Source organism: Microcaecilia unicolor, chromosome 1, assembly GCF_901765095.1.
Source record: "Microcaecilia unicolor chromosome 1, aMicUni1.1, whole genome shotgun sequence".
NCBI classification, from domain to species: domain Eukaryota; kingdom Metazoa; phylum Chordata; class Amphibia; order Gymnophiona; family Siphonopidae; genus Microcaecilia; species Microcaecilia unicolor.
The window spans coordinates 682,179,020-682,191,289 of NC_044031.1; the positions used below are offsets into that span (position 1 = coordinate 682,179,020).

The 12,270-nt window shown below is 43.6% G+C and overlaps 1 protein-coding gene across 2 annotated transcripts in view; it reads left to right on the plus strand.

Moving 5' to 3' along the window:
- The window catches only part of LOC115458080 (dual oxidase 1-like), a 98,628-nt gene that overhangs the window by 60,709 nt on the left and 25,649 nt on the right, over positions 1-12,270 (plus strand). For both annotated transcript variants that reach the window (XM_030187899.1, XM_030187906.1), the window contains exons 20-24: positions 237-330; positions 487-662; positions 1,716-1,800; positions 7,313-7,396; positions 10,168-10,346. In XM_030187899.1, coding sequence (XP_030043759.1) covers positions 237-330; positions 487-662; positions 1,716-1,800; positions 7,313-7,396; positions 10,168-10,346 — 618 coding nt within the window. The remainder of the gene's footprint in view (positions 1-236; positions 331-486; positions 663-1,715; positions 1,801-7,312; positions 7,397-10,167; positions 10,347-12,270) is intronic.

Genomic DNA, 12,270 nt, shown 5'->3' on the forward strand with positions numbered 1-12,270 from the left:
AGCACACATGAGTTGTCTTGTTGGGCAGACTGGATGGACCGTGCAGGTCTTTTTCTGCCGTCATCTACTATGTTACTATGTAAGTCCTCCAGGGACAAGGAAATGCCTATTGTCCCTGAATGTAACTTGCCTTGAACTCCCAATGAAAATGTATGGACTATATTCAAAAATAAATGATATGTTGTCTCAGTTATTCTCATAAGTATCTTTCTCATCTTTACCCTGCAATTTAATAGGTTCCCCAGAAGAGAAATCTAAGCTAATGTTTACAATGTATGATATTGACGAAAATGGCTATCTGTCAAAGGAAGAGTTCTTCAGAATGCTGAGGTATGTCTGCTTCTATTTTGACTTCATACGTTTTTTAATGTGTTATATATGTATTCAATACACGCAATGGAGATGAGTGGAAAATGTGTTTATGATCCACTGGACCATTCTCATTTTCGTTGGCTTCTTTTAGTTTCTGGATTTGCTCTTTTTAAGGTCTTTCATTGAAATCTCCAACAACTGCCTTTCGAAAGATCTGACTCAGCAAGTCATTGAGTCCATGTTCCAGGAAGCAGGATTTCAGGATAAAGAAGAGCTCACCTGGGAGGACTTCCACTTTTTACTAAAGGATCATGACAATGTCCTGCGATCAACTAAACTCTGCATCCAAGGTCAGTATATTCAGAAAGACATAGGGAAATAATATTGCATACCCATGAGGCCTTTACAATATTATTAGATCTCTGTCAAGGTTGACCTTTTCTGTCCTATTGTCTGTTATCCTCCAGTTCTGGTGTAAACACTCAATATTATTCATGGGAGCACAGGTCAACCTAACTTGAAGGCATCTTCTGTTCCCTGGGAACAAGGAAGTAATTCCACTAGATGTTCAATTATAAATCCACATTCTTTGACTGTTGAAAAGTAAAGTTAGAACTTCCTGAGACAGAATCAATTAAATCTATTGTCTGTCAATTTCTTGAAATTCCTAGTGCTACTTGTGGTTTTTCCATAGCTGACATTGGCATATCTGTTATAAGCAGTGTGTTTTTTCTAGCAAAAAAAGGTGCTGGTATTCAAATGCTAGGCCACCCTTCAGGAGTGGGGTGATCACTGCAACCAGTCACAGAATCTATTATAAGACAGAATTGGTATGTAGAGCCTGAGCTCTATCATTAAAACTTGGGATCCATCGGTCAATCTTAGCAGACAATGGAAAATATGCTGGTACTTGGTACCTCCAAGTACCCCCTCAAAAAAAGCCCTGGTTATAAGCCACAGAAATCTATAAATATTTCATGGTCCAGGGCAATGGACAAATGAGATTATGGTAAATGGTTGCAGTAAACTCAGTAATAATTGTATCCTTAGAGACAAAATAAATATGATGACTGTCAGCCTCCAAGTCTAACCTTAGATATAGTTATTACTTTGAATGGGAAATAAGCATTCCTTGGTTATTATCTATTATCATAGGTACCAGCTGTGTGGATGCTTGAGCACCCTCAATATTGAGCAAACTCCTTGACTGTGTCCAGTAAGGAGTCATTTCCATTGGGTTTAGTCCTTCCCCCCACCCCCTGATCATTTTGAAAAGCTTGTTCCTCTGATCTAAATGCTCTGCATATGTCCTGACCAGAATATCTGCAATGTAATCATAGAATAGTTAACACACTTGCATTATAAAGTATATTATGTATCCTGTCTCTCTATTTTTTACAAAGGGGTTGATGTCCCTGGGCCTTTCAAGCAAAACATAAACAACAGAGTCTCATTCATAAGCAAGAACAACCATAATCCCACCAATGGGTAAGGAACAAACTCCCTTCTGTTACTAAACCTACAATATACAAATGCAGTGAGGCAGGATGCCTGCAAGCTACATTTTCCTTATAATTTTAATCTAAATCTGCAGTTGAGACAAAAGGTGATGTGACTTCAGTTTCATATACCCCCTCCTCCTTCCCAAATCATTGATAAAAGCTTCTACGCTCTGTCTCTTGAGTACTTCGAATGTTGACTTATAGACCTTGTTGCTTATGGAATAAGAAATGTTAGTGTAACAAATCTAATTAGAGCTAGGTTTACCAAGTACATGGCAGTATTAGAGTGTGCTAGAGCCATTGATGCATGATATTAGTAACTAGATTTCACTGCATCAACAGGAGCTAAGATAAAATAATACACATTAATGGCGTTAGTGTGCACTAATGTGGTAGCACCTTTTATTAAATCTAGCTCATTGTACATGATGGCAGATAAAGACCATCCTGCGAGTATTCAGCACAATTTAATCAGCCAGGTATGGCTCATACCTGGATAAATAGCTCTTAGCCGGCTAAGCACTAACATTCAGTGCAAGGTAGCTGGTTATCTCGCACTGAATGTTAGCGCTTAGTGGATAGCTGTTAACTGTCTATGTCACACAACTTAGCCGGCTAAGTGCCAATATTCAGTGCTAAACCAGCTAAGTTGAGCGGTTAAGATAGGTCACTTAAACAGCTAGTAACTTAACTGGCTGGTGCTGATTATACGCTTAGCTGGTTAAGTTGCCGCAGTCAAACATGATACGGATATTCAATGCTGGTCATGGCCTGGCATTGAATATCTGGGGTCAATGCCGCCAGCGGCAGCTAACTGCACTGCCTGCACTGGCTGAATATCAAGGGGCATCTGTTCAGTGCAGGGGAGGACTGGCCATTTGGGCAACTGGACAGTGCCCAAGAACACAGACACTCTGCTCAGTTGCCTGTCGCCACCACCACCACACACTACAGCCCCCCCCCTCCCCCGGAGCCCTGGTGGTCTACCGGAGCCCTGGTGGTCTAGCGGCTGCTGCTGCTGCTATTCTCCCCAGCACCACTGTGTTTTAAAAATGGCTGCCAAGACTCCCTGCGGCAGTCTCGCAAGACTGTTGAGGCCCACGAAACTTCTGAGAGAAGCCTCGGCAGCCATTTTGAAAAGACAGTGCTGTGCAGAATAGCGGCAGCAGGTGGGCAGGAAAGAATGAGGTTCTTTCCTGCCCCCAAAGAAGCCACTAGACCATCAGGGCCCTTCAAGGTAGGGGGGTGGTATTGTGTGTATGGAAGGGTGACGGTAGTGTGTAATGGGGTGGCACTAGTGTATGGGGAGGCAGTGGTAGTGTGTGGGGGGGGGGCCTGTGGTAGTGTGGGATGGCAGTAGTAGTCCAGGCGGTGTGTTTGTGGGGGGGCCTAGAGTGCTCTCACTGCCCGGGGGCCAGAGTACTCTCAGTCTGCCCCTGGTTCAGTGACATGTCCAGATTACCCCACGCGTTCCATTAGGGTTGCAATTACTGTTCTTTGCAGGTTATCACTCTTGCTTTGATTGAACTCACCACTCCATGCAGTTACCCCAGTACTTCATTTCCATCCTTTTGCCATTAAGGGACAGTGATTTATGAAACTTTACTAGTATTACCTGCAATCCTATATGGACAAAGCAAGTCTGGACCTGTTAATGACTTTATTCCATTAGAGATTTTTGGGCTCATTTTCAAAAGAGAAGGACGTCCATCTTTCGACATAAATCGGAAGACAGACGTCCTTCTCCCAGGGATGTCCAAATCAGTATAAACAAAACCCGATTTAGGATGTCTCTAACTGCACTCTGTCAAAGGACGGCCAAAGTTCAAGGGGGTGTGTCGGAGGCATAGCGAAGGCGGGACTTGGGCGTGCCTAACACTTGGACGTCTTTACATAGTAACATAGTAAATGACAGCAGATAAAGACCTGTACGGTCCATCCAGTCTGCCCAACAAGATAAACTAATTTTACATGGTATATGATACTTTATACAGTGGTGGAAATAAGTATTTGATCCCTTGCTGATTTTGTAAGTTTGCCCACTGACAAAGACATGAGCAGCCCATAATTGAAGGGTAGGTTATTGGTAACAGTGAGAGATAGCACATCACAAATTAAATCCGGAAAATCACATTGTGGAAAGTATATGAATTTATTTGCATTCTGCAGAGGGAAATAAGTATTTGATCCCCCACCAACCAGTAAGAGATCTGGCCCCTACAGACCAGGTAGATGCTCCAAATCAACTCGTTACCTGCATGACAGACAGCTGTCGGCAATGGTCACCTGTATGAAAGACACCTGTCCACAGACTCAGTGAATCAGTCAGACTCTAACCTCTACAAAATGGCCAAGAGCAAGGAGCTGTCTAAGGATGTCAGGGACAAGATCATACACCTGCACAAGGCTGGAATGGACTACAAAACCATCAGTAAGACGCTGGGCGAGAAGGAGACAACTGTTGGTGCCATAGTAAGAAAATGGAAGAAGTACAAAATGACTGTCAATCGACAAAGATCTGGGGCTCCACGCAAAATCTCACCTCGTGGGGTATCCTTGATCATGAGGAAGGTTAGAAATCAGCCTACAACTACAAGGGGGGAACTTGTCAATGATCTCAAGGCAGCTGGGACCACTGTCACCACGAAAACCATTGGTAACACATTACGACATAACGGATTGCAATCCTGCAGTGCCCGCAAGGTCCCCCTGCTCCGGAAGGCACATGTGACGGCCCGTCTGAAGTTTGCCAGTGAACACTTGGATGATACCGAGAGTGATTGGGAGAAGGTGCTGTGGTCAGATGAGACAAAAATTGAGCTCTTTGGCATGAACTCAACTCGCCGTGTTTGGAGGAAGAGAAATGCTGCCTATGACCCAAAGAACACCGTCCCCACTGTCAAGCATGGAGGTGGAAATGTTATGTTTTGGGGGTGTTTCTCTGCTAAGGGCACAGGACTACTTCACCGCATCAATGGGAGAATGGATGGGGCCATGTACCGTACAATTCTGAGTGACAACCTCCTTCCCTCCGCCAGGGCCTTAAAAATGGGTCGTGGCTGGGTCTTCCAGCACGACAATGACCCAAAACATACAGCCAAGGCAACAAAGGAGTGGCTCAGGAAGAAGCACATTAGGGTCATGGAGTGGCCTAGCCAGTCACCAGACCTTAATCCCATTGAAAACTTATGGAGGGAGCTGAAGCTGCGAGTTGCCAAGCGACAGCCCAGAACTCTTAATGATTTAGAGATGATCTGCAAAGAGGAGTGGACCAAAATTCCTCCTGACATGTGTGCAAACCTCATCATCAACTACAGAAGACGTCTGACCGCTGTGCTTGCCAACAAGGGTTTTGCCACCAAGTATTAGGTCTTGTTTGCCAGAGGGATTAAATACTTATTTCCCTCTGCAGAATGCAAATAAATTCATATACTTTCCACAATGTGATTTTCCAGATTTAATTTGTGATATGCTATCTCTCACTGTTACCAATAACCTACCCTTCAATTATGGGCTGCTCATGTCTTTGTCAGTGGGCAAACTTACAAAATCAGCAAGGGATCAAATACTTATTTCCACCACTGTATGTATACCCTAGCTTGATTTTCCTTGCCTTTCTCAGGGCACAGACCATAGAATTCTGCCCAGTACTGTTCTTGTACTAAGTTCTGAAGCTAACATCAAAGCCCCTTAAAATTTACACTCCAACCCATCCCTATCTATTCAGTCATGATCAGGGTGTAGACCGTAGAAGTCTGCCCAGCTCCCGTTTTGTTTCCCAATTACCGGCGTCGCCACCCAATCTCTGCTAAGATTCCACGGAACCATTCCTTCTAAACAGGATTCCTTTGTGTTTATCCCATGCATGTTTGAATTCCATTACTGTTTTCATCTCCACCACCTCCCGTGGGAGGGCATTCCACATATCCACCACCCTCTCTGTGGAAAAATACTTCCTGACATTAGTCCTGAGTCTGCCCCCCTTCAACCTCAATTCATGTCCTCTAGTTCTACTGCCTTCCTGTCTCTGGAAAAGGTTCATTTGTCAAAAAAAGCAAGGACGTCCATGACGAACATTTGGACGTTTTCACCCGGACCTGTTTTTCTTATAACTAAGGCACAAAAAGGTGCCCGAAATGACCAGATGACCACCAGAGAGAATCAGGGATGACCTCCCGTTACTCCCCCAGTGGTCACTAACCCCCTCTCACCCTCAAAAAACATCTTTAAAAATATGTCATGCCAGCCTCAGATATCATACTCAGGTCCCTGGAGCAGTTTTAGTGGGTACTGCAGTGCACTTCAGACAGGCGGACCCAGGCCCATACCCCCCCCCCCCCCCCTGTTACATTTGTGGAGGGAACAGCGAGCTCTCCAAAATCCACCACAAACCCACTGTACCCATATATAGGTGCCCCCTTCACCCGTAAGGGCTATGGTACTGGTGTACAGTTTCCCCTTACATTCCCGCCCGTAACCTCCGCTCTTAGAACAAATCCCTCCTCTCAGTACCCTTCTCTACCACCGCCAACTCCAGGCTCTGCTCATTCTGCCTCGCCTCACCCTAAGCTTGGAATAAACTTCCTGAGCCCTTACGCCAAGCCCCCTCCCTACCCATTTTCAAATCCTTGCTCAAAGCCCACCTCTTCAATGTTGCTTTCGGCACCTAACCTTTATACCTTTCAGGAAATCTTGCCTGCCCCTCTTTGACTGACTGTACATTTGTCCTTTAGATTGTAAGCTCCTTTGAGCAGGGACTGTCCTTCTATGTTAAATTGTACAGCGCTGCGTAACCCTAGTAGCGCTTTAGAAATGTCAAGTAGTAGTAGTAGTTTTGGGGGGGTGTTGGGGGGCTCAGCACACAAGGTAAGGGAGCTATGTTCCTGGGAGCAATTTATGAAGTCCACTGCAGTGCTCCCTAGGGTGCCCGGTTGGTATCCTGGCATGTCAGGGGGACCTGTGCACTACAAATGGCTCCTCCCATGACCAAATGGCTTGCATTTGGCCGTTTTTGACATGGACATCTTTGGTTTCGAAAATCGCCGAAAGTCAGAAACATCCATGTCTAGGGATGACCAAATCTAGGGACATCCAAATTTAAGCATTTGGACGTCTCTGACAATATTTTTGAAACGAAAGACGGACGTCCATCTTGTTTTGAAAATACGGGTTTCCCTGCCCCTGGATTTCGCCGTTTTGCAAGGATGTCCAAATCGCAATTTGGACATCCCTTTCAAAAATGCCCCTCCACGTCACCTTCCATCCCTTAGCTTATATTTGTTTTGAGTATGTGTAGAAGATCCTTCCAGTGTACTGTAATTTACATAAATTTTCTTCCATTCTGCACTGTGTTAGTAGTGGTTACCCCGGTTATAAAGGCCAGTTTGTTGTGAAGTGCTTTCATATATTATGAAAGGCGGTATATCAAATGTATAAACTGAACTGAAGTGATGTGCATGCCTCTTAAATCTTATTGTGAAAATAAATTTTCTCAACAGTGTATACACAAACATTGACAGTCATGAACCACAGCAAATGGTGTACAGTGTGGAACAGGAAGTCAGAAGGAGGATTGGCAAGAAGTATGTATCTTTGATATTGTTATCTATGTGGGGACTTAAGTAGCTTTCAAAATGGTCACCCAGGGATTTTTACTTCACCTAAAAGCTCTGCCTTTTCATTCATAGAGGGAGCTGTCAATCAGAAACCTTCTAGGTTACAGGGAAAAGGCCTGTTACAGCTGTTAAAAGACATTTCCACAGGGTAAAACTATTTTTTAAGTGCAGAAAAAGAGGGGTCCTTTTACCAAACTGCAGTAAAAGGGGGCCTGTGCTGGCGTTAGCGTGTGTTTTTGACATGCGCTGAGGCCCCCATTATTGCAGCAGGTAAGTGGTTGTCTTTTTTCTTTTAAGAAATGGCCGTGAACCACCAGACTTATTTTTAAAAATAGGCCAGAATATATGTGACCTGAGTGGAGGCATTCCCAGGATGATCTTAAAATATTCATGTTTACACATAATATAAATTGGGAAAGTTGTACCAAACAAGAAGGGTAGATAAGTGTTTGTACTTTCCATGGGGTAATTTTCAAAGGGAAAGCATACATGGAGGGGCATAATCGAACGCGAACGCCTATCTCCATGGGCGTCTATGTCCGAAAACGGGTATGTGAAGAGGCGGGACAGACCGTATTTTCGAAAAAATGGACGTTTTTCAGCTGGGCATTTGTTTTTTTTAGCGATAATGGAAACGAAAAACGCCCAGCTCAAAAACGTCCTAATCCGAGCCATTTGGTCATGGGAGGGGCCACGATTTGTAGTACACTCGCCCCCCTGACATGCCAGGACACCAACTGGGCACCCTAGAGGTCAGTGCGGTGGACTTCAGACAACGCTCCCACATGCATAACTCCCTTACCACGGGTGCTGAGCACCCAACCCCCTCCCCCAAAACCCACTACCCACAAATGTCCAACACTACCATAGCTCTTAGGGGTGAAGGGGGCACCTACATGTGGGTATAGTGGGTTTTGCAGACCTCCCATTTACCAGCACAAGTGTTACAGGTAGGGGGGGGATGCGCCTGGGTCCACCTGCCTTAAGTGCACTGCGGTACCCACTAAAAGTGCTCCAGGGACCTGCATACACGCAGGCCTCTAGGACTTGTTGCTGCTATATAACATTGACACACCAGTTGACACCTGAAGACTAATCTCTCCAAAAACGTCCTTTATTGGAATAAGCACGCTTACTCACAGTTAACTGCAGATCAGAGGTTGTGCCCCACTGGCAAAGACTCTCCCTGGTACTGAGATGAGCAGTAGGTCAGAGCTGGCAGAATGCTGTACAATGCCCACTTTCAGCCACATTCAAAGTAAGAACTAAGTGCTGTAACGTTGCTAACACGTGAAAGTGAGCTAAAACTGGCTTACAAAAATGGCCACTACCTCATGGACTACCGGAAACAAAACAGGGCACACTCTGACCCAGTAAGCAGGGGGAAAAGCACCATGGGAGTAGAGCCTACCAACTACCAACATCGTGAGCATTTGCCACAAGCTAGTGGAATCACGGAGCCCAATACCCTACCCTCACCACAATGCATTGCTGATGTGACTCTGCAATGCGCATAACAGAAAAGGTGTCACACTCACCCGAGAGCCACATCAGAACCAGGGAAAGGCTGTCACAGGATAGAACACATTCTGCTGTCATGGAGGTGGGTACGACATTTGAGGCTGGCATACAGGCTGGGAAAAAAGTTTGTAAAGTGGGTTTTTTTTGGTGGGAGGGGGTTAGTGACCACTGGGGGAGTCCGGGGAGGTCATCCCCGATTCCCGCCAGTGGTCACCTGGGCAGTTGGGGCACTTTTTGGGACTTTTTCGTGAAAAAAAAGGGTCCAAATAAAGTGACCCAAAATCGCAGTAAAAACACCTTTTTTTTTCGATTATCAGCTAAAGACGCCCATCTCTCCTTGGCCAATAACCACGCCCCAGTTCCGCCTTCACCACGCCTCCGACATGCCCCCATCAACTTTACCCGTTTCCGCGACGGATTGCAGTTGGAAACGCCCAAAATCGGCTTTCGATGACACCGATTTGGGTGCCCATAGGAGAAAGACGCCCATCTCCCGATTTGGGTCGCAATATAGGCGTTTTTCTCTTTCGATTATAAGCAGGATAGAGTCTCTGTTAAAAGTTGTGGATTTTCTACACATACCTGCTGCACAGGCTAGGAAGCATGTTATAAATCAGCTTATAGATATACTACTTATTATGTATACATTGCAATTGCGATCTTGGAAGGACATTATTTAACCTCTGATATATAAGACTCAAGCATTTCAACTAGTACTAAAACATGAACTGTATTAGCTCTGTCTTTAGTATGAAGATATTGGAATTATTTACAAGGGTGGACCAGGAAAACATGCCATTCATGTTATATGGTTTTTATGATTGTTTATATGCCATTTATTTTGTTATTATTTTTTATGGTTTTTATGTATGCATATTTAAAGATATTTTATGATGCCTTTAATTTTAATTCTTTTATGTATTTATATATTTTATATGTAATGCTTGACCCCTGAAGCAGATAGTAGTTCCGTCGAAACACGGCCTCGTGTCGGGTCATATCTGGTGCTGAATAAAGTGACTTCAACCTACCTTTGGCTGATGAGTTTTCCTGGACCACCCATACTTTCCTGGACTGGTTTTCAGATTATACGTGGGGGTTTTCTTACCCTGACCTGTCGGTTGTTGTTTTGACGGAATTATATACAAGCCAACCAAAGAAGCATGCTTCTTCTTTACAATATGTTATTTTATATTTCTTTCTTTCTTGTTTTTAAGGAAAACCAGCTATCAGCCACATTTGTATACAGAAGCTAGAAGAGAAAAATATCATAAAAGCAAAGTTCAACAAAAGATTCAGCAGTTCAAGCGCTTCATTGAAAACTATCGGCGTCACATAGTGTGTGTGGTCATCTTTTCAGCCATTTCTGCTGGCTTGTTCGCAGAGAGAGCATTCTGTGAGTACCCCGTCCTTGGCTACACATTGACTAAGACATGTAATATTAGTGACTGTAACATTTAGGGGCTCTTTTTACTAAAGCAAAGCGAAGTTATGCACTTACTGTGGACTAAGTTCCAAGCCTGTGTGGTAGCTGTTGGGAGCATTCCCAGCATCTTCGATACAGTGGCCACACAGAAAAAATCTGTACTGCCTGGTAAGCTGTATTGACAGTGCAGATACACGGAAAGATACTATGTGCTAGCTGCACTGCATGCTCCATGCCCATTCCCTGCTTATAACCTACCCATTTCCTGCCCCATAACAGGGCATGCAGTTGGTGTGTGCTAATTGTCATGGCAGCATGGTAATGGTTACTATGGCAGTGTGCTAACAGTTACTGCCTGCTAATTCATGCATAAATTACATTGCACTCATTAGTAAAGGGACCCCTTAATCTTAGCAACTTTGCAATCATTACTATTAAAGAAGGCAAAATTCAAAGCCACTTATCTGGGTAAACTGGCTGCCTGAAAAGTATCCTTATTCAAACTAGCTAAAGTGCACACAGAATTCTGCAGTGTAAATTTTTTAGCCAGATTGAAAGAAACATAATAACATAAGAATAGCCATACTGGGTTGGATCAATGGTCTATCCAACCTAGTATCCTATTTCCAGCAGTTGCCAATCCAAGTCACAAGTACATGGCAGAAACCCAATTAGTAGCAGCATTCCATGTTACCAATCTCAGGGCAAGCAGTGGCTTCCACATCTCTCTCAATAGGAGACTATGGACTTTTCCTCCAGGAATGTGTACAAACCTTTTTTAAACCCAGATATGCTAACTGCTGTTACCACATTCTCTGGCATTGAGTGAAAAAACATTTCCTCTTATTTATTTTAAAAGTATTTCTATATAACTTCATTGAGTGTCCTTTATATAATGTGTACAGTACTGCATATGTCTAGTAGCACTATAGAAATGATTAATAGTAGTAGTAACAGTAGATTTGTAGTTTTTGAAAGAGTAAAAATTTGATTCACTTTTACCCATTCTACACCACTCAGGATTTTGTAGACCTCGGTCAATTTTATTTATTTATTTATTTATTTGAACATTTGATATAGTGCAAAAATTGATCCTTGACAGGCGACTAAGTAGTAGTTTCTACTATTTTGTCTGGCACTGAAGTCAGGCTTACCGGTTTGTAATTTCCCGGATTACCCCTGGAACCCTTTTTAAAAATTAGCTTTATATTGGCCACCCTCCAATCTTCAGGTACTATGGACAATTTTAAAGACAGCTTACAGATCACTAACAGAAGACTAGCAATTTCATGTTTGAATTTTTCAGTACACTAGAATGCATGCCATCTGGTCCAGGTGATTTACTACTCTTTAATTCGTCGATTTTGCTAAGTACCTTTTCCGGATTCACAGAGATTTCTTTCAGTTCCTCCACATCGTCACCCTTGAAAACCACTTCTGGTACAGATAGATCTCTTACATCTTCTTCCATAAAGACCAAAGCAAAGAATTCATTTAATCTCTCCATGATGGCCTTGTTCTCCCTGAGTGCCTTTTTGCTCCTTTGTGATCTAACGGTCCCATGGATTCCCTCACAGAATTTCTGTTTCTGATGTACCAGAAAAAAGGAAATGGGACTTAATATACTGCCTTTCTGTGGTTTTTGCAACTACATTCAAAGCAGTTTACATATTATATACAGGTACTTATTTTGTACCCGGGGCAATGGAGGGTTAAGTGACTAGCCCACAGTCACAAGGAGCTGCAGTGGGAATTGAACCCAGTTCCCCAGGATCAGAGTCTACTGCATTAACCACTAGGCTACTCCTCCACAAAAAAGTTGATTCTGTGAGTTTTTGCCTCTGCAGCAAGTTTCTCTTCAGATTCTCTTTATCAATGCTCTGCTTCTAACTTG